Source organism: Amblyomma mixtum, chromosome 1 (genome assembly GCF_055824585.1).
Source record: "Amblyomma mixtum isolate Tamu chromosome 1, ASM5582458v1, whole genome shotgun sequence".
Classification (NCBI taxonomy): Eukaryota; Metazoa; Arthropoda; class Arachnida; order Ixodida; family Ixodidae; genus Amblyomma; species Amblyomma mixtum.
The window spans coordinates 180,749,480-180,772,718 of record NC_143012.1 but is presented as its reverse complement, the minus strand read 5'-3'; the positions used below and the strand labels follow the sequence as shown (position 1 = coordinate 180,772,718).

Sequence of the window (23,239 nt, the reverse complement as noted above, 5' to 3'; positions counted from 1 at the left end):
CTCCACCAGGCGACAGGACCGTCACTGCGCCGCCGCAGCTGCCGCGCGCCTAGTCGCGCGCTCTCGACGCATGTGTCGGAATGTGGAGAGAGGAGAGAAGAAGCGGGAGGGAAACGGGGAATAAATACGCGCGTTCGCCTTGCTGCTTGCTTACGCAACTTGCCCGGTTTAAACAGAGCTAAACCTCAGGTAATGTTTTTACGTGTCTTCTAGGTTTCCATGTGTCTATACTCCTCCCAAGCCGAATAATGAATGAATGAATGAATGAATGAATGAATGAATGAATGAATGAATGAATGAATGAATGAATGAATGAATGAATTTATCTCTCACCGCGTTGGGCACCTGTCCGTCTTCCAGCCGCTTGCCGCAGTCCAGCGTGCCTTCCGGGTACTGCGAGGAGGGAGGAGAGTGTCGTCGTTGTCACACTGTGCTCTCAGGACAGAAGACGTGGGATAGAAGAGGATCTAAATGTGGGCAACTATATGCACAGGCGAATGCATCGTATAGGGAAGTTACGTTGCATAATCATTCCATTCTGCACAACATAGCACAAGGCTTTGCGGAGAGAGGGGAAAAAAAGGTGGTCTAAAACAATCAGCGCTGGTCTAAAAAAGAAAAAAAAAGTTTTCTATAAGATCGCTCTTGAGCATCTGCATCGATGCGCTGAAATCATATCCTCTTCCATATTATTACCAATGGCATGTGATGCCATATCAGTAGTTTGTATGATACGTGATAAACAATTTAACAGCCAAAAGCGGATGAATGTGGTACAGCTATCAAATGAAAAGGCTTCTAGTTGATTGAAGGGTTTACAAGAACAAAATATTACTTATGTGACCGGAAAATTGAACAGGGTAGTAGAGAAAACTGGATCATGATGTCTAGATAAAAATTACAGGATTGCACTTAAGTCTCCTCAAGAGCGGAGAAGTGCGAGCCTCCTCTTTTCACACTCCTCTTTTTCTTCCCCCATTTTCCGTTCTTATTACCTTTTCTTGTTTCCCTTGGTTTTTTGTTATTTCTACTTTCTGTAAATTTTGTTTCTTTTTAAACTTAATTTTTTTTCACATCACTGCGGCGACCCGCACTGGAGCAACGTGAAAGCAAAACGTCCACATACTACATCAATGCCTTGGCTATTCTGAAGTCCAAGTGCTATATCGACGTCCATGGCTATTGCGACGTCTAAGTGTGCTCTTGGAGTTTAATTAATTAACTAATCATTCCACATCAACCAAATTCGGGATTCAGCGAGATTTTTTCACCCGCTGCCTAATGCTATCAATATCTTTTTTTCATAAATCTTTATAGAACGACATGACGTGCGGACAAAATCTGCGGACACTTTTTGGTGACGCGTACATAGCCATATAATGCTCCCGCATAAAGAACAAAATGTGATCTCCAGGCTGCAACAAAATAGTGAAGTTGGTGTAAGAACAGCCTGAAGGGTCCTGCGCTCACCATCTCTAACCTTTATGTGCCAATATTTCAGGGAAAAATTTTGACGTGAGTGTAAAGCACGACGAATAAGTTTTGTTTAGGAGTCTAGGCGTACTGTTCTTTCAAGCAGGAGAGGAAGCGGCGATGCTTAATCTCGCCAGACCTGAGCAAAAGTTCCGTCTTTTTTTTCAGCGTAAGTCAAATATAAATTTCTGAATTATACATTTAAGTAATTTACCCCCCCCCCCCCCTTTTTTTTTTCCGATGCCTCCCTCCAACTGCGATCTTTACTTGTGCCTCGAAACTACAACGCTGTTCAATTTTTTACTGTAAATTCGCTTATAGTCTATTCAGGAACAACGATGCATAAAATACACGTGCTATACTTGAGTGACAGCGTCTGTTCGCGCGTCATATTCATCAGCACCCTCGTAGAAAATTTGGCCATGATTATTAACAGACAGAAGCACTGCTTACGAAGGGAGACATTTAAACTTTAGAGGCACTTTTATTACATTTGCGTTGTGTGGTGGCAAGCTCTCTCACAAGATAATTCTAAAGGGAAGTACAACTAGCTTGAAAGCTGTTTATTTGATATTTCAGTGCTTTTAAGATCACAGCGGGAATGTAGCTGCCAGTGACAACATGCGAGATTAAGTACAGAATTCGAGTCAAAGAAGGACACCCAGTAGACTTTGAGAAATGGCGCGAAGTTTCCAATTAGAGTACGCCTACAATTTTCACGAAAAGAAGGTAAATATGAAAAGGAGGACGCAGGGAAGCGTACGCATGCGCAGTCCTCTTTTTTTTTTTTGCTTTGTTCGTTCCTGATGTCAAACGGAATTTCGGGTTTTACAGCCAATTAGGGAACGTGAAGCCAGGCTGTTACCTTTGGGGGTTGCCCAGTGAGAATAATTACTCTCGGAGAGCCCGCTCCTAATTAGGGCTCTGGCAGAGCGGCGCTTCCCTGTCGTCCGTCGAAATAGAATGCGTTTTTATTTTTGTCTGCATCTCCTCTTCGTTGTACGGCAAAGCCTGCTATGCTCCATTTCGGCCAAAAGAAAAGGAAGCACGCGAGACTGGTAACGCAGTTTCTATGCTTTACCTAAACTTAGAACCGACATTTCCCTAGCACTTCCGTGTCCGCAGGCCAATAAGTGCGCGGGGCTCAGCTGGCGTTCAGTAGCGATTAGGGAATAAAACGGAAGCGGCACATTTTCACGCTTCCCGATTCTGTTAAGTTCCCACTTGAGCGCTGAAGACGTTTGTTTAAGCATAGCGGCTATAGAAATCAGTTTTGGCGAACAGATTCTTTTCTTTTTTTGTGGCCTCGTCTTCCTAATTTTGGCCGCACACGGCGCCTTTGTCGAGGTTTACAACTGGTCCACAGGGCTCGCTACCGGACCTTGTGGGCCATTGGGAGGTTGGGACGTTGAGGGAAGGGGGGGGGGGGGGAGGTGGTTGGGGAGGGAGAGCTAGGAGTCTTTCCTTGTCGCACCTCAGGCGCTGCAAAGCTTCTGGGAACGAATGAGCGTGGCGTTCATCCTCGCGAGTTCAGCTGTGGTGATGCAATACTAGCCTCATTGCATCAAGCAATGAGGCAGCAAGCCTGGCGTCCTGGTAACGTTCGTAAAACACTGCTGGTCGCTACTTTCCTCTGCGTTCGGACCGTTGTCTCTCAGTCCTTAAAATCTTGCCACGATGGAACGATGGAAAGCTCGGTTGTGAACTACAGATTCTTTGGCAGCAGTTGCAAATAATTTGCTGGAAAAAATGAAAACGTAGCGTGTGGGAGCCTGCCCGTTGAAACTGAGTCTGCGTGCGGAGTGTACTCACCGGCTTGAGGACCTCGGTGATGAAGTATGTCTGCAGGCCGGCGAGCCTGAGCGCCTCCTCGCGGGAGCCCCCGTCTCCAGGTCCGACGGCGAACTCGCCGTTCAGGAAGCTCAGGGTGCGCTCGGAGATGTGCACGCGCCTGCGCAAGCGGCGAAGAGGACACGATGCGAGCACGCTCAATTGTGCCGCGAATAGTATCAAAACAACGTCAGATACCGAAACTGCATAATCATGTCGCAGAAGATCTGCGTTCAGCGATGCAGGGACTGCAGACTGTTTGGTGCAAACAAGAGGGAGACCACGCGCATTACATTTACTAGGCTCTTCACTGAAACGCTGACATTGTGAAAACAAGAGAGAGTAAGATCATTGGAATTGGCGCACTCTTTACTAGAAGGCGGTTCCCGCCTTCAGTGCACAGATTGGCCACAGCTTTTACAGTAGAGTCAGTGTCCGTACACCCGTTCACGGTACAACAACAGACGTTATAGGCTACGGTCAACGTTCTGCGTGACAGAACGTTCCACCATAACTGTGGTAACTGAATTACGAGGATTTCATTGCACCAGAATACTGTGTCAGGATACGTTTACGCGTGACTTAAAGCCTGTTATATCAAGCCATTTGCTTGTATATCTGGATAACGCTGTTTTCTGCTATGCTAACGGGCTAAGAAATCCAAAAGCAGGTATCAGTGCAATCTAAGCAGAATTCCCAATTTCGAAGTGCGCTTTTGTGAGCTTTTCCGTTTGTAAGGTTTCTTGATATTGTATTGTTTGCGTTTCAAGGGCGAATCTTTGCACATGTGCGTTGAAAAAATGTCCGCTCCAGTACGAGTGCAAAGAGAGATAGGTAGAGGGCGCACCCTGGCATGCCTCCGCTCTCCATCTTGTTTGCGAGCACGACGTCCTTGCTGTAGACGTCGTACTGCCACTGCCTCTGTCCCAGCACACCGGCGAGCACTGCGCCCGTGTGGATGCCGACGCGCATGTCGACGCCGCTGCGCGTCTGGTCGCGAACCGACCGGATGGCCTCCACCATGCTTAGGCCCATGTGCACGCACAGCACCGCGTGGTCGGGACGCTCCTCGGGCGCCCCGCTCACGCAGTAGTAGCAGTCGCCCAGGATCTTGATGCGCAGTTGGTGGAACTTCTGCGTAGTCCACAAGAGAGGTTCACTGGTTTGTAGCCTCCGAGATCACTAAACCTGTAGCCTCTGAGATCATCTCAGAGGCCGTGTTCAAGTACGTGGTTTGACACTTTGCTAAGAGAGGGCGTGACTATTTGTACTCACGTCCGAGAGCTTGTCGAAGCGCGCGAAGAGCTCGTTGAGCGTGCGCACCAGTTGCGGCGCAGGGCACGTGGACGAGAATGCGGTGAAGCCGACGATGTCGGCGAACAGGATGCTCACGTTCTCGTGGCGGCTCATGTAGATCTTCTTAAAGGGACCCTGCACCACGGCGTCCAGGTCCTGCTTCAGCTCGGCCGCCACGTGCTTGGGAAGCACCGACAGCAGAAGCCGCTCTTGCTCCTGCGCAAGCGTATGGGGGCCTCTTATTAGCTGGTGGGAAGGTACAGCCTCACTTGCTCAGGGGTACCACAGGGATGCCGCAATGAAAAGCAGAGCGCATACAAACGAGGATAGCACGGGACAAGCATACCAGTATTACCCGTTCGTTTATGCCCTCTCTCGAGTGTTTCGTTGTTCTAGCGCTGGTTTCGAACATAAGCTGGTACACGAACAACCCCAGTTGTCTGTCACAAAGGGGCTCTGAAAGGGGCTCTAATAAAGTTGCGGTATGCCTGGGATGTTAAAGCACGCTGCATCACGAATATTGTCCAGGAGGACGTTTTGTAATGCGCTTTTTAGAAGCTAAGTAACCTTCATTCAAAATTTGAATTTCAGCGCCTTCGCGCCTTTCCCTCTCCTTTCGTGACTTTTTGCACGCTGGAAGGTCGGCGCTCCTCCGCTGGCCCCACCCCCGGGGCGGAGCTTCCTGACCTGCCGGAGCTACGCGGCTTATTGGCCGTGGCCATGGTAGCTGCCTGAAGTCCGAAATAATCTAACCAATAGCCACATCTAAACTTGTGTACGCAGGTACGAGCGACGGAGGAGGTTGCGAGCATGAAAAATCGCAGGGAAGGGCTCACCATCTTTCGCACGTTATTGTGGGTTCTCTGCTGCGTGTACAAGTGTATTATTTGGCTCAGGTTTTCATGACAACACAGTGCAGTGATAGAGCCAGTCGATGTGCTCCCCTCGGAAGGTGTTTCAGAGCCCCTTTAAGGCGGTGATTTCCTACATGCAGCCACCCCGTAGGACTTAGTTTTAACCCAGCGAATTATTCCCTACATTGAGAGATGGAGGGGTCTGCACAACCACCACTCGTCTAAATGGCTGTTATTAGTACAACAGCCTAGAAGCTTCTAATTTACCTACGTGAATCATGTAATCAACGCAGTGAGCGATAACTGTGTTATCTCGACCGTAAATGAAGTGTGCAGAAAAGGGGGAAGGGCTCTCTTGGCCCCGAGGTTACGTGACCGCATATTTCACGTGCTACCAGTACCGGAAGTTTATGGGATGCGGGTTCTCGAGAAATAAATTTCTTGTAGCGCCATCTCGTGACCCAATCGCTTGATATTATCATTACTGATGTCGCTTCGTTCGGGAGCGGATTTTGGCTCTATCACCTGCTTCCCTAATCCCCAAAGGCTGTAGCATGCGCGGCCCCCTTAGAGACACTCTGCATCGGCCAGGTGTCTCCACCGTCGGCTTGCGGTCAGCGCCGCCTCGCGACCAGTTCTGCGTGCTCGTCATGAAAGCTCCTCTCCGCCGCTCGTGAAGCGGAAGGGAAGGCATCTGTCTATCAGTGGCGTTGCGCTGCTCATACCTGCAAGATATTAGCCCATAAACGACGTAAAAGATTTCTTTGGGAGCCAAACATTATCATGCCCACGAAACTTTTTGAAATGAACCATATTCGCAACCTTAAAAAGGCTATACCAAGCGATTGGGGTGATGTGTCCGACAGGTGTAACGCGCAAACACGCATAATTGTGTCATCAAATACTATAAGCTGACGTTAATAAAATTAACTACACGCTGGTATTTCGGCTCCCACATCTTTTTGTTTGTACAGCCATCACGCTGCAGTCGCTTGCCATCTTGGAGCTTAGCGACGTGCCTTCCCAAACCAGCTGTCCACACGCCTGCATAGTGTCTAGGCGTATGCTGCAATCCACAGGTTTTTTGCTGTTGATAGAAAGTTCTGTAACTCAGCACAAGCCGACGGCTTTGAGGAGTGTGTAGCTGGTTCGTGTTTGCCTCACGTGTTGCGTAGCGTTTGGATAGTTTTAATCCGCTACAAGAATTTGAATGGTGGAATGCGGGCCAGTTTATGACGTTCTGTTGTGAAAATACTCGCATCTCATGAGAAAACTGTCGCACCTCCCACGCAGAGGGAAACATGGCTTGGTTCTGAAGTCGAACCATTATTCTCGTAGTATACAGTGCTTCGGGGCCCGAAATGAAGGCATGCTCAAGCTGTGCTTTTAAGTTTTGTCTACGTTTCCTTCACCATGGGGACCTCGCATGTTTTGGAGGCGGAGGCAACAGCTGCAGCGCTGAAGCCTTCCGGAGTCTGAAAATGCTTCCTGTCTTTCCTGCCCATTCCTGACGTGACTTGTCGCAGTAAAGGGATTAAGGGATTAAGCCGCTTGTTGCAGTCGCGAAAAAGGGTAGAAGGGCAGCTGTAGCAGGCTGCTGCCCGTCTGGTGCGTGCAGGCTTGCAATACGGCTTGAGAGCTTCACCAAACTTCTGTTCGTAGGCAAGCCTCATGGCGAAAAAGTTTCCGCTATTCACGAACGCTGGCTTTTGGAATTTCGAAAACGGTTTCTGCAGCCCCCAGGGACCCTGTGGGCAGGCATCGATCGATCGAGCGCGCGAGCCATCGGCACACAACTGAAAATCGACGGCACGGGCTTGTACCTACCCCCCCCCCCCCCCCCCCCTAGACGCCCGTGTATCTGTTGGTTGACAGTTCGACGCCTGACCTATGACTGACGCAAATTTCAGATAGCAGTTCGGTTCTAGATCGCCCCCAGATTCGAACGCGACCAGTATGGCACTTGTGCGATAATTTGGGGGCCCACAGTCTTTGCGCAAAAAATGCCTCACCGGGCAAGATAATGCGTCGTCTCTCGGAGGGTATATATAAGGCAAGCCAAGTATCGCACTTGTTGAGCACTTCTTGTCTGCTGCGTCACTTTCGTCATGATTTGCTATGTGTAGGTATATTTGCCGTTACAATTCCGCCACGTGACCTCATTATATTTTTATTGATGATAACTATACGCGTGTACTCGTCTGTTGGCTCCTTATGCTTATAGACGTGTCAACTTGTTCTGCAGTTGAAGCATTAACCCGCCTCATACTGTGTATATTTCGAATGTAATCTAATGTATTTAATGTATATTTTTAGTACATTTTGAATGCATTATAAATATACTAAGCGGGCAGAAATGTACTCTGCACGTATTTTTAAGAACGTTCAAAATATTATTCCTGGTATACTTAGCAAGCATTCGTATTTCAGTTTAAGCATAGGAACAAAAAATGCGAAATGAATATGAAATTAATATAATATGTTTGAAATGCACTTTTAGCACATCCACTATTTCGCTAAGGGCTGTAGTGCCACAAAAGTTTGTCCAAGAGGCTTTATTTTTGCAAACTTTAGAAGAGTGAGCAAGAGTCCGTGACCTCAAAACTCATTCTGGGTTTTTTCGCGCAAAAGACACGACACAAAAGAAAACGAGGTAGACAGGACAAGCGCTTACTAACAACTCAGGTGTTTATTGACGGAACATTTGCTTAAATACAGCAGCTGCTCTTATCAAACAAGAAGAGGGAAAGAACAAACTTCGCATACATATATACGTATACGAGGTCTGTTAGAAAAGTATCCGACCTTATTTTTTTTTTTTTTGCGAACACCTGATGGATACGAAACAAGCGCGCTTGCACCAGCAGACCTTGAAGTGTCGTGCGCATGCACGAATTTTTTCCCGCCTGGCGATAGCGTCAGTCGCTGTGAGGCAGCGTTTGAGTGAGGTAGTGCGCAGTGCTCTCGTCGGTTTTTTAGTCCAAGCAAAATGGCGGTGTGACAGGAGCAGCGCTAATGCATCAAATTTTGCCAGAAACGGGGCGACAGCCAAGTGGAAACCATTCGTAATATTCATACGTGTTTCGGTGATGATGCTTAGAGCAGCACACAGATTAGGCAGTGGTACAACTGGTTTAAAGATGGCCGCACATCGGTGGAGAGCGAGCCACGCTCCAGTCGGCCATCAACATGCCGAAATGGCCAGGTCATTGCCGAAGTGAACGCTCTGGTGATGCGGGACCGTCGTGTGACTATCCGAGAAATTGCGGAAGAGGTGGACATCAGTAGTTTTTCTGCCCGTTCCATTATCACCGAAGATTTGACCATGAAGAGAGTTGCGGCGAAATTCGCGCCGAAGCTGCTCACGGTGGAGCAAAAGCAGCTTCGTGTTGAAGTCTCACAGGACACGCTGGATTCCACAAACAGTGACCCCGACTTCATCAACACCATAATCACTGGTGATGAGTCTTGGGTGTACGGGTAAGACCCTGAAACCAAATCCCAGTCGTCCCAGTAGAAGCATTCCACGTCCCCACGACCAATGAAGGCCTGCCGAATGCTCAGCAACGTCAAAGTGATGCTGACTGCTTTATTGGACTCTCGCTGTCTGGCACATCACGGGTACGCACGCTCCAGGGTCAAACAATAATCAAGGAGTACTACAGGGATGTCCTCCGTCGCCTACGTGATGCTGTGAGGGGCAAGAGACCGGAGTTGCGGTCAAGAGGAAATTGGCGCATCCATCACGAAAATGCTCCTGAAACATTCATCGCACTCGATTCAGACTTTTTTGCAAAAAACCAGACTCTTGTAGTTCAACACACTCCTTACTCTCCTAATAAGGCCCCCTGCGACTTCTGGCTGTTTCAGAAAATCAGGAGGCCATTGAAAGGAGCGCGATTTCAGACAAGAGAGGACATTATGGCTGCAACGACAGCTGAGCTAAACTCCATTCCGAAAAAGGCCTTTTCGAAATACTTCCAACAGTGGCAGCACATCTGGGAGAAGTGTGTGAAGTCCCATGGAGACTACTTTGAAGGTAATTAGGTTTCCAACGCTCCAGTTATGCCATTTTTATTTCTCTGGCCAAAGGTCGGATACTTTTCTAACAGACCTCGTATATAAGGCAAGCCAAGTATCGCACTTGTTGAGCACTTCTTGTTTGCTGCGTCACTTTCGTCATGATTTGCTGTGTGTATATATGTATGCGAAGTTTCTTCTTTCCCTCTTCTTGTTTGATAAGAGCAGCTGCTGTATTTAAGCAAATGTTCCGTCAATAAACACCTGAGTTGTTAGTAAGCGCTTGTCCTGTCTACCTCGTTTTCTTTTGTGTCGTGTCTTTTGCGCAAAAAACCCAGAATGCTTAGGCACCAACTAGCCTGCAAAAACATACTCCAAACTCATATGGAGGAAAAACCGAACACGAAATTGCTTTCGGCGACGAACAGTTTATCGGTCGCCTGTGTATTCTCCCACTGTCGCGTTGGTAGAATTCGATTCCTAGCCAATTTTCGGGTCCGGTCAATGCACCCCACAATAGAGCAATGGGTCCAGTTGTTTTTGGGTGCGACAGATGCCCGAGAAGAAGGCGCACAACCGATTCATGATGACGCGCACAACGCTGCCGAGGCTCTCACACTGTTGCCTCTTCCTGACGGAGACGTGCGCGCCGGAGATATGTGCGGGTGCCTATAACTTTAGACATTCAAGCGTTTGTTTCACACGACTGGGCCGAAATGATTAAGGAAGGGTACTGCGCGAAAAAAAAAAAAAATAGGGACGAGAAGACGACAAGGATGGGCGAGGAACTAATCCCGTCCTTGTCGTCTTCTCGTCCATGTTTTTATGCGCAGTACCCTTCCTTAACCATGTATGACCGACTCACCCAACGGTAAGCACTCTGGGACTGAACTGAATTTTCTTTTTTTCTTGCGCGCCCACCTCCTGTAAACTTTTGCTGCCGCCAGTACGTGTATGTGTCATACTTCGATGGAACACTATAGAAATCGAGAAACCAGCTCTTAACGCGGAGAAAAGTAGGTTTCCCTACGAAGCGAAATAAAAATGACCGACGATTACGGTACGACCTAATGCGAAATTTGAGCGCAGCTTTATTTTGCGATATACCGAGGGAGAAAACTTGGACGACATTGCTACCCTTAAGTAGTACACGAAGCATTGCCGCTTCGTCACGCAAGGCCTCTAAACTGCCGCACTGAACGAATGCTGCTCAGTGGTGCAGAGGGGCACGGTGCAATCCTTGCCCGGTTGCGGCGTCCTCTTCCGGGTTTGCTACTTCCTGCAAGAACGTGTAGCAGCGCGCTTGTTTCACTGCATCACGGAGGAACGCTGAAGCCATAAAGGACGTACAAGACACCTTAAAGAACGCGTCTTCATTTGGGGAGGGCCACAAGGCGCGTAGCCCGCTCATTCAGAGTAGCCCATGCCCGTTGCCGAGGTGAATGGCGTGGACTTTACAAATGGCCGGCTCTCATATATGGCCAGGTAAATGCTGCTTGGCGCTTCGACTGCTGATTCATGGCTGACTCAAAATGCGAATAGCACTTTTGTGGTAGATATTACGCTGACTCGAACATCGCACCTGTGAGACAATTAAGGGGCCCACAATATTTGCGCAAAGAATAGCCTCACTTGACAAGGCATTATGCCGTTTTTCATGAACTCGCTAATGTATGCCGCCTGAAACGGAGGGAGAGGTATTGCTGGGATACCCGCAGCAATCGATTTTGCGTCAGGGAGTGCTTTGTAAAAGCGTTTAGGGGGTCATAAGGCAAAAGCTAGCGCAGACTGAGTGCGAACCCTTCTCTCTTGCCCCGGCGTACTATCCTCCTCCATTTTTCATCTTCTGGTTCCGCCTTTCCCTCTTTCACTACTATGTCCTCCTCCTCCTCCTCCTTTTAATCCTCGCTCTCCCTTCGATCGTCATCGTTCTACCTTCGTCGTGCGCTTCGCTTTGCTATAGCTCGGCCGGTTACGGCAACGACGCGCAAGCCAAGAAGGGGAGCCTAACAGTTACGCTCAAAAAAGGTGCAGAGGGCTCGAGAGGAGGAGCCTGAAGCCACGCTCCTGCCTTGTGGTGAAACCTACTTTTATTCGCGTTCAGAGCCGGTTTAACGGTTTCTCATTTTTCCTTTCATACTGCATATTCAGCATCTCTTGGTTTACTCAGGCGTGCAGAAAATAGGTTGCCCTTTCACTGTGAAGTCGTTTTCAGTATTTATAAATTCCCGGCTCAAATTGAATACGTGACTGAGTGGCCGTGAAATGTGCTCTCTCTTGCAACCGCAGCCTGTTCTTTCTGCAAGCTTCTTTTTTAGCGCTGCTCAGGGAACAGCATGTATGCAGTTACTATTCGCTCGCTTCCATTATAGTTTTCTTTTTGCACTCTGTGCAAGACAGGCATTCTCTCCTAACACCACTTTGCGGTTCTTCTTCCTCACAGGAGCCATTTCCGACCACCCGAAGCAGGCGCCTTCCGTGCAATTTGTCGACGAGCTCCACCCGCGGACGGCCGGAGGCAGCGCCTCGAGCGGAGATCATGAATGATCAATCGCTCCTCGGCCACAGGCCTAAACGAGCCGGGAGCCGGTGGCCGCCACTAATCCTCCGGCCACTGCATAAGGCGGGCGCTTGTGGAGTTTCGCTGATCCGGCCGGAAGGATCTCGTCGCCGGACTAAGCGGCTGCTTTGTTCGCCTCGGCGCCTCGGTCGTTGGGCGAGCAAGAAAAACAAGCGTCCCGCTCGAAGAAGCCGGCATAATGCTGCCGCTTTATGCGGCGAATTACCCGACCGAGCTGCGCGGAATCGGGAAGGGCGAACGAGGCAACGCGGCGCTAACCGAGCCTGTCTGCGGAACAAATCACCTTGCGCTTGTGGCAGCCTCGTCGTTAGGTGGAACGTGACTGGCAGAGCTGCGTTGTATTTTGACGGTTAGGTAAGCATGGACGTTCTTCCTCCCTTAACTCCGTTGTGGACTTTTTCCCACAACAACGATCTAGGCTAGAGGCTCGGAGGAGATTCTTTGCTCTAAGGGTACGTAAAATGTGTCATCTTCTAACCCATTGTCATTAGCATCAACCTGTTGTCTTTTTTCTCTTTTGTGCAGCACACTCAGGCGAGTTCCGTAAAATAGCTCGCGCAGCGAAAGCTACGCGTCATTGTGGAGTAACTGCTCCATGTACGAACAGACGTATGTATGTATGTATGTATGTATGTATGTATGTATGTATGTATGTATGTATGTATGTATGTATGTATGTATGTATGTATGTATGTATGTATGTATGTATGTATGTATGTATGTATGTATGTATGTATGTATGTATGTATGTATGTATGTATGTATGTATGTATGTATGTATGTATGTATGTATGTATGTATGTATGTATGTATGTATGTATGTATGTATGTATGTATGTATGTATGTATGTATGTGTGTGTGTGTACAGAGGGCAAAACGCATGTCTAGAACAGCTGAATTGTGTGTTCCGCAGCTCCCAAAGCCGCTGCAGGCGAAAAATGACGATGAAATCCTACGAGTTTAACTGAACACGCTTACGTCCAGACCATTTCTAACCAAACGTTATCGCTACATACCGCATGTTCAACCAGAAACACCCCCAGAACGTTGTTCTAGACTAGCGTTTTGCCCTCTGTACGTACGTACGTACGTACATATGCATGTATGTAAGTATTTGTGTGTGTGTGTGTGCGCGCGCGCGTGTGTTTGTGTGTGTGTGTGTGTGGATGGATGGATGGATGGATGGATGGATGGATGGATGGATGGATGGATGGATGGATGGATGGATGGATGGATGGATGGATGGATGGACGGACGGACGGACGGACGGATGGAAGTAAGTAGGTAGGTAGGTAAGTAAGTAGGTAAATAAAGTAAATAGGTAGGTAGGTAAGTAAGTAAGAAGTAAGTAAGTAAGTAGGTAAGCGGGTAGGTAGGCAGGTAAGTAAGTTAGAAGTAAGTAGGTAAGTGAGTAAGTAGGTAAGTAAATAAGTAGGTAAGTAGGTAAGCAAGTAAGTATGTAGATAAGTAAGTATATAAGGTAAGTAAGTGAGTAAGTATATAACGTAAGTAAAGTAAGGAGGTAAGTAAGTTAAGTAAGTCGGTAGGTAAGTAAGTAAGGAGTACGTAAAGCAAGGTAAGAAGGTAAAGTAAGTAAAGTAAGTAGGCAAGCAAAGTAAGGTAAGTAAGTAAATAAGGAAGGAAGGGTGGTCACAGCATCACCTTCGAAACAGGGCGATGGCGGGCGCCGCCAGGCTTAGAATTTTTTCTATTTCTTTCATTTTTAAACTTTTCCTTGACAAGAAAGAAAGAAGCCGGAACAGCGGGAGGGCCGCTTACCTGCGACTCCTCCTCGACCACCAGCTTGGCCTCGAGGGACTGCCGGGTCTCGAGGAAGGCTCGTCGCTGCATGCGCTCCACCCACAGGAACGCCATGAGGCCCAGCAGGTTGGCGCAGGCCAGCAGCAGCAGCGAGGCCGCGGGGGGCCGGCCCTTCCACAGCGCCACCTGGGCGGCCACCAGGGTGCCCGAGGCGGCCAGCGCCGACACCACGCGCCACGGAAGCAGCACGTGCGCCGCGAACGAGTACACCACCATCCAGGGAAGGGCGTCCTCCCAACCCTGCATTCAAGAAAAAGGCGGGAACAGAAGAGGACAGGTCGGGTAAGCGGGAGGGACTTCGCCATGGGTGCTGAACAGTGGTTAGCTGCGAATCTGCACTTCTTTCTACGCATGGCGCACAAAACAGCGCGAACCGAGACAACGGACAAGAAATCCCACAGAGTCGCCTCGGTTCGCAGTGTTTCTTGCACCATCAGCAGTTTCACACCAGCCCAGGTTGCTAACCTATTTGAGTGTATTTCTTTTCACATTTGCATGCAACGAAAGCTTGCACGGCATTGTGCGTGGAGACTGTTTTAAAGGCGTCTTTAAACACTATTTACGACTTCTACCTGCGTTATTTCGTGCCGCTCACTAAGTTCCGTGGCTTGTAATGTCAGAACGTCTCAAGTGACGTCAGTGCAAAAAAAAAGCCCCATCCACCGTTGGCCGCCACTGAGGGGCGCTGTGTCGCCAATACAGACGAAAACTGGAGGCAGCTACCACAAAATAAGAATATTATGGAAAGGATGGTAAGGCTCGCGCCGATAGAGTGGTCCTATTTGTGTCCGTGTCGTCCTAACGGGACGTCATGAACTGAGGCAGGACCACAGTAAAGGCCGGGGTGCGTTTACGCAACAAAGTTACGCAAACAGATTTAGAAATCAGCCGTGCAAAAATTTGAGAGGCACGGCACTCATGAGCTTTACCTGAAAGGCACCGTTCCGCGTCTACGAAAAGTGCAATAACGTGGCAGCAAAGAACAAAAATGGACAGAAAAAAAAAATACACAGGTACCATACATCCCTCAGCTTGATGGCCGTCGATTTTATCGAGGTGAACTTTCATGAAGAACCAACAAACTCAAACGTGTAAACATGCGAGCTGTCATTTGCTTTGCAGGCGAGTAAGGTAGAGCGTGGGCTGTCTTCCTCTATTCAACGAGTCGCTCAATTCCGGTAGCGTGTAGGCGAAGTGATCTACCGTGCCCTTTTCCACACCGCCACTCGTGGGTGCTCCCGTTGTTGTCTTTACCTCCCTTGAAATGTGGACGAAGGCCAAGGAGGATGTTTAAACACGACCCTCACGCGTCTGTGGTCTTCGTGGGCGCCGGTTAGAGGCGGTGCCATACAAGCCGAAGGTCTTGCTTCTTTCTTTTTTTTTTGTTCGAAGTGCATTATAAAGCCTGCGCGTCAGTGTTTCGCGGCAACATTTTTGCTTCAATACAGCACATATCAAATATATAACAATACAGGTGCAATCTCACCTGTATATCAACAAAATCTACCCCTGTCTTTTCAAACATTGTTATCACATGCTGTGTACGCTGCCACGTGTAGCGTACAGCGAAAACGTGGCTTCGCTACAAGGACAGTTTATCCATGATAACCAGATGAACTTGGAAGAGGATCAAGTATACTAGACGAGGAAGACAGCAGCGATAGGATCAACGGCGTACACATGGGCCCCGTGTGGGCCGGCGGTGGGATTGTATTTTAGCAGCAGTTACAAACAGCTTTTCGCGTGTGCATTTGTATTGTTTTTTTTTGTCTTACTTTCCGCTCATTGAGCAAGCCACAGGTGTTGTGCGTAGGTGCGTAGCTACCCAATTACGAATGGCTCACTGGTTTGACATATGGCCGAGACGTTGCCTCAACAAAAGTCAGACATACTGGCCTTAGAAGTGCGTTACTGTTACTTTCAGCCTTTACATACGCCTAAGGGCGGTACCACAATCGTTTCCACACCGCTTTTTTAGCTAGGCTGTCTTTTTTAGGTAGGCTGTCAAACCGTTATATGGAAAACAGCAGTGATATTCGCGATGGGAAAGACTGGCTACAGAGTATTTTCTTTTTTTCATTTGTTTTGTCAAGTTCCCGTTTTTATGTGCGCAAAAGCCTCCTCCAAGAGTCATCCTAATGACTACCACCATATTCAACACCATCACCACCACTACTGTAGCCACTGCCGTCGTCGTACCATTTGTGAAAAGGCCTCGAAGAATGACAGTACGTACAACAGAGGATATGGGGTTTGTAAACGAACGTTCTAACATTTTTAGACACAACTGTTAATAGTGCAGTGCTGTTAAACTAGTTTGCTAGACCCACGAGACCTTCACGTGAGCAAGCTACTCCGCTATTCCATGCTCGTTTGGAGAGTGGACGTGGATCTTACTTGGCTCGGCTTATTGCATACTACCATGTTCTTAAATTTGCGGTAAGCGTTTCGTTCACAACCATACAGGGCTTCTGAAGCTCGTTCTAATCTATGGCATAATTATTTTCCAAAATATGCAGCCCTGCACTGCGAAGCGCGAAATGTTTCGGAGTTTCAGTTCGCGTTTGCACTGTTGACATCATAGAGTTAATACAACCAACTCTAGAGGGAAAGCTGCCCATTGAGCCCATGCATTCCAGTGGGCAACGCATGAACGCAGCCATCACATAATGGTTTGCGTGTGTTGCCAGCTGTTTTGTCACTTTCTAAATCTGGACAAAGAACGGAGTTGGAACCTGGCAACGTAGTCCGTGGGAAGATGGCGGTATGCAGAGTAGTTCTCGACTGCTCTAAACTGCTGTAAACAACGGCAAAATCGTCGCGTTTGGATCGTTTTCAATGGTATGCAATTTTGCATACCGACTGTAATTTCATATAGGTGGCTTGTGACCTCTGAATTGTTATTTGAAGGCTAGTACCGCGATTGTGACGCGCTGGAGTGTATTTCGTCTGTAGAGCGCACGGGATTTTGCGTGTCCTCTGTTGCCGAGTGCAAATACACGTCAGAAATTTGCTTTGGCCCCAAAAGGGCGAACACAATCCGCAAAGGAAACGAATGCCCAAGGTAAATGGAGCAAATGCTCTGCCTGGTTTGTTTTGAATGTTCAGCGTTTTGTTATATTAAATGTCGAAGGTTTGTTAGAGTACCGCGGGCCTCTCGCGTTTTTTTTTATCTTTCTCCTTCGGCGAGGAAGACGGTGCCGTGTCTTTTCTGGCGCGAGACGAGCTCATAATGGGATTTTTCGTACGCAGCAATGCTCAGAGCTTCATCACGAACGACTAAAACAAGGTGGAGGCAGAAATGCATGACACAGCATGTACCCTTCGAGAAAACTTCGTTTCATGTCCAGCATTGTGCGCATTAAATTGTGGTTGCTTGGTTGGTTGTTGTGGTGGGTTTTGTTATTTTTGTGTTGTTTTTTTTAGGTTTATGACTGCTTTGCTTCTAATGTGTGACACTGCTTTTTTGCAGAGATATTTTTTATTCCTCTGTTTGGTTTCAAAACCCATGAGAAGCTATAGTGCCGCAAATACTTTATACGCACGGGATAAGAAGGGTCCTGCGATTACATGTATGCTGTCTTGTTTACATGCCGATTTCCTGCCACTGGCTGTGTTCGGAGCAATAATGCGCTGTCAAATGCTTGAGCTGAGGATCAGTGTGCCTCTTTTCCGTAAAATAAACAGTTGGTAGACTGCGCATGTCCTTCTTGTGCCGTTGTCGTTGCGCGGCCGTTCATTTCAACAGTGTTACCTTAATTATACCGCATGCATTAGTGATGAAAATCGTAATAAAACGCATTTAAGCAAGAACACCTGCATCCTTTATAAGTATCGCCAATGTGTTCTCTGTCAAGCAGATTGAGGCAATGGCGTTAAGAAAATCGAATGCCGTGAAAAAGTAAACGCTTGCAGGGTTCATTCGCTTGGTGTCATCCGCCTTTAAAGAGAGTTCCAAGAGCGGGAGATTTTCATTCACACGCTTTACAGTACACAGTTGTCGTGAAATGTGCATATGTATCTCTTCAAACGTTCACTCACAAATGATGCGAAATGTCCGATCCTTTTGGAGCTTTTGCCATGCATCAACGCACGAAGGTGGCATCGCGGTGAACGAGAGCGCGAGTGACTCCTTATCGTATGCAGCTCCTTGAATTAAGTGCCTTGAAATCAAGTTCGAAAGCAGAAGTTTAAAACCGAAACACCGAGAGCGTTTATTCAGTTCACTCGCGAACATGTTCGCAATCGTCCGATATTAAAAGAAATGACCACAATCAGTTTGCTAAGGATTACAAAATGTGTTTAAAACATTGAAAATACTCGTAAGAGTGACATATAGTTATTATCTCTGCCGCAGTTTTCCGAATTCAAACTCAAACTTCACCCATCCTTGACTTTGCGAGAAAAAACTGTGCTGGCCACAATAGTGAGTTGTAAGATGGCGTTCAAGATGGCGACTTACATGCGTGGACCGCTTTGCGAGCTCAGCTTTACCCCCCTGGTTGACATACATGCGTGGTTGCTCAATGGCTTTGCATGAACATCGCCATCAAGCACAGCTGGCGTAAAACTGTGGCTACCGCCAGGGGGGTAAAGCTGAGCTAGCAAAGCTGTCCACGCATGTAAGTCGCCATCTTGGACTCCATCTTACAACACACTATTGTGGCCAGCACAGTTTTCTCTCGCAAAGTCAAGGATGGGTAAAGTTCGAACTTAAATACGGAAAACTGTGGCAGAGAAAATAATTATATGTCACTCTTACGGGTATTTTCAATGTTTTAAACACATTTTGTAATCTTTAGCATACTCATTGTGGGCATTTCTTTTAATATCGGACGATTGCGAACATGTTCACGAGTAAACTGAGTAAACGCTCTCGGAGTTTCGGTTTTAAACTTCTGCTTTCGAACCTGATTTCAGGTTGCTTAAGCTATGGGATCAAGGCACTTAATGCAAGGAGCTGCATACAACAAGGAGTCACTCGCGCTCTCGTGCACTGCGATGCCACCTTCGTTCGTTGATGCACGGCAAAAGCTCCAAAAGGATCGGGCATTTCGCATAATTTGTGAGTAAACGTGGGAAGTGGTACATATGCACATTTCGCGACAACTGTGTACTGCAAAGCGTGTGAACGAAAATCTTCTTCCCGCTCTCGGAATTCTCTTTAAAGCCGGATGACACCAAGCGAATGAACCTTGCTGCCGTTTACTGTTTCACGGCATTCGACTTTCTTAACGCCATTGCCTCAATATGCTTGACAGAGTGCACATTGGTGCTATTTATAAAGGACGTAGGTGTTCTTGCTTAAATGCGTTTTTATTACGTTTTTCAACACTAATACGTGCGGTAATTAAAGGTAACACTGTTGAAATGAACGGCCGCGCAACGACAACGGCACAAGAAGAGGGACAATACATGCGCACTCTACTAACTGTTATGAGACGGAAAAGAGGCACACTTATGATCCTGAGCTCAAGCATGTGACAGCGCATTATCGCTCCGAACACAGCCAGTGACAGGAAATTGGCATGGAAACAAGACGGCATACATGTAATCGCAGGACCCTTTTTATTCCGGGCGTATAAAGTACTAGCGACACTAGCTTCTCATAAATGGGTTTTTAAACAAAATACAGGAATAAAATAAATCTCACCAAAAGCAGTGCCATACATTACAAGCAAGAGCAGTGAGAAACCTAATAAATACCAACATAAAAGCAAATAAGAACAAAAACCCACCACAACAACCAACCAAGCAACCACAGTTTAGTGCGCACAATGCTGGACATGAAACGAAGTTTTCTCGAAGGGTACATGCTGTGTCATGCATTTCTGCCTCCACCTTGTTTTAGTCGTTCGTGATGAAGCTCTGAGCATTGCTGCGTACGAAAAATCCCATTATGAGCTCCTCCCGCGCTGAAAAGACACGGCACCGTCTTCCTCGGCGAAGGAGAAAGATAAAAAAAAAAATGCGAGAGGCCCGCGGTAGTTTAACAAACCTTCGACATTTAATATTACAAACCGCTGAACATTCAAAACAAACCAGGCAGAGCGGTTTCTCCATTTACCTTGGGCATTCGTTTCCTTTGGGAACTGTGTTCGTCCTTTTGGGACGAAAGCAAATCTCCGACGTGTATTTGCATTTGGCAACAGAAGACATGCAAAATCCCGCGCGCTCTACGGACCAAATACAGTCCAAGCGCGTCACAATCACAGTACTTGGCTTCAAATAACAATTCAGAAGACACAAGCCACCCATATGAAATTACAGTCGATGTGCGACACTGCATACCATTAGAAATGATCCAAACGCGACGATTTTCCCGTTTTCTTACAGCATGTTTAGTGCAGTAGAGAGCTACTCTGCATACCGCCATCTTCCCACGGACTACGTTGCCAGGTTCCAACTCCGTTCTTTGTCCAGATTTAGCAAGTGTCAAAACAGCTTGCAACACACACAGACTGTTAGATTATGGCGGCGTTCATGCGTTGCCCACTGGTGCGCATGGGGCCCAATGGGCAGCTTTCCCTCTAGAGTTGGTTATATTAACTCTATGGCTACAGCAGATTCGGGACTGGTGGCCAGATTACATCTTCATCTGCGTGCGCAGTGGCAAACCAGCTGCGTATGTTGAAGAGGAGGACGGGGCCGACATAGCAGAGCTCCAGTGACGCTGACGCATGCGTGGCTGACCTCAGTGGTGAGCCGAGGGCTGCCAAGTTTTTGTCCGCTTGTTGTAAGGAAGTTGGCGTTCCGTCAAAATAACCATTAGACCTTGCGTGCAGGCAAGGCACTTTTCGCGTTTTCTCAATGTGCGCGCTATTCAGTGATTGAACGCAGTTTTTCTTTCACAACACCAGATGTATGAGCAAAGATTTCACGACGTTGGGTAAGAGAGGGAGAGAAAGTTAGTTAATGGAAGGAAAGGTGGAGAGGTCGACCGGCGGTCAGGTGACCCTGGCCTGCTACTCCATAACAACGTTAGGTGGATTCACTATGAGGTTACAGGGTCACGATGTGCGTGACGCGTGGTACGTGAGCGTGCCGTCACTAAGTCGCTCACTAATATACCTTGACAGCGAGGATGGGTCGCCCGAAGCCGCACTCGGAGGAAGAACTTCACTGATGTCGCCTCGAACGAGAGCGCAATACGTGTCTGCGTGAGGACCCTGAGTCCCAGCAGAATCTGTGGTATAGATTGGCCATAGGGAGGCCACACTGGATGGATAGGGTGGCCACCTTTGCCACCTTACGCCGGCCGATTTTTCGCTCGCAACGCCGGCGATGACGGACTTTCTGCAGAACGTCAGCCTCAACGCTATCGAGTTAATATCAGCTGTGCCTTTAGAGCGGATGTTAGATGCAACAACGGCACGCAGCAGTGAGAATGGGCATATGTGTATTCATGTTTGTGCTCGATGTCAAAAACATGCGTGTAGTCTGCCACTGAGGGAAACAAAGGAATTACCTGCGTGGTGTGTCAGAAGCGCAGGTTTTTTTTTTTTTTTGCGGGTATGTAAGTTTAAGCATGAACATTTTTTTAATAAGCAGATACTAAAATGTGCCGACGCAGTTCGGGTGAAATAAATGCTAACTCAAATTTGAATAAACATTTATGTCACACAAACTGCGTCGGCATATTTTAATACCAGCTTATTTACCGAATCGGAGCAGCTAATTACATTTTTTTTCTGCGCACTTCTTGGGGTCCCAGGGGCCCACTTTGGTTTCCACAGCACGCTATGCAGTTAAAATAAAAGAAGACAGACTCGCAAAGGCGGCATATGACGATTTCTTGAATATTAAAAAGCCGCAAAAAAAAGAGAAAAAATTGCGGTTTCACTGCATCAATAGTAGGAGCGCCGGTTTCACAGAGGCCGGGCTTATGAACTTAAAAATATACAAGGCCAGAAAATCTTTACGAACGAAGTTAGTGTGCGCGGCTGCAACGGCGTGCCATACAGCGCCGTGCATTCAAAATTCACGCGGTAATTCTGAATGTCCGGTACATTTCATTGACTTTGTGTAGATGCAGAACCATTCGGTGTGAGAGCAGGAATCATTTTGTAAGTGATGCTTGACAACGTGTAGGAAGAGTAGCAACACTGTGGCGCAGCATCTCACCGCACTGTGTTGTACTCCCAGCATCATTACAGGCTAAACATCCCCACTGAGTTACGTGGTGGTCGCTACTGGCGCCCGACAGATGGCGCTAGGCGGCGATGTCCGGGATCTGTGGAAACAGTTGAACACCTCATACTCAAACGTGATGGTATCCATCCGGAGGTCGATGCAGGCACAGTCACTCTTCCGGAGGCCCTAGGGCTTAAAGATAACAATGGTCATGTGAATGATTCTGCAGTCGAAGTTAGCAAAAAGCGATTGGAGGATTGGTGGCTGAAAAGCAGAGAGGTGACATCAGGTTAGAAGTGCAGGAAGCCGTAGTGAAAGAAGATGGCGAATCTTAATGAGAATTAACAACAGAGTTGAACAAAAATAGAAAAAGAAAAACTGAGCATGGTGGCAATAGCCACCACCCCGTTTCAAAGGGGCGCTCCAGCCACCCATCCAGGAAAGGTTGGTCTAGAAACGCACTAGAAACGCGACGAACCGGCCGACGGTCGAGCGTTTTCGAGAGGGTAGCTGTATATTCGAGAGGGTAGCTGTAGCGGCCTGACTGAGAGCTATGTGCACGGAACGGAAAATAGCGCGCTATGTCGACTTCCTCGGCGTACACGAAGGGCTCGGGAGAAGGCCCAGACCGGCCGATGGGATCGTCGCGGGAACGAAGACGTGCACGCTGAGGAGTCTCGTGTCATCGGCATTCGGGCGGCATAAGTGATGATCGCGGGCATCCATTATCGCCCGTCAGAGAGCGGTGTTCGCTGACGCTGGGCGTAGCCAGTAGCCTCGTCTGAGGAACGGTGTTCGGGGCCCACGTCCTGTCATGTCGTCGTCTAGCGGTCCGATTTGCTTCCGCGGAAGTTCTGCGACTTACTGCAGCCCGAATCTCCACTTTGGAAGGGAAAAGAGCGGCTGCCGTAGTGCTCCGCCCACCAGTGCACCAAACGATTCTTCATTCGCCGCCTCTGCTGACGTCGGCATACGGCCCGCGGGAATGGGGCACTGATCGCGGCATAACCACGAATCACGGGGAGTATCTGAACTAGAACGTGCAGGACAGACCGCCGAAAGTATGCCACTGGCATGCACTAAATGCAATATCAGCATCAAGACAATGCGACGTTGTTAAAGCGGTCAGGCACACACGCAAGTTTCCTAAGTATGAAGGACACGAAAAAGACGAGTGTCCTCTGAACTTGGAGGCACGGCCTGACTGAGAGACGCAGCGTACAGGACTCG

The 23,239-nt window shown here is 48.0% G+C and overlaps 1 protein-coding gene across 4 annotated transcripts in view; it reads right to left on the bottom strand.

The window, feature by feature from the left end:
- Window positions 1-23,239, bottom strand: part of LOC149370127 (adenylate cyclase type 3-like) — a 420,278-nt gene that overhangs the window by 76,409 nt on the left and 320,630 nt on the right. For all 4 annotated transcript variants that reach the window (XM_089560173.1, XM_089560159.1, XM_089560152.1 and 1 more), the window contains exons 3-7: window positions 13,835-14,116; window positions 4,579-4,815; window positions 4,151-4,437; window positions 3,286-3,424; window positions 334-393 (exon numbers count right to left, since the gene is read on the bottom strand). In XM_089560173.1, the coding sequence (XP_089416299.1) occupies window positions 334-393; window positions 3,286-3,424; window positions 4,151-4,437; window positions 4,579-4,815; window positions 13,835-14,116 (1,005 nt within the window). The remainder of the gene's footprint in view (window positions 1-333; window positions 394-3,285; window positions 3,425-4,150; window positions 4,438-4,578; window positions 4,816-13,834; window positions 14,117-23,239) is intronic.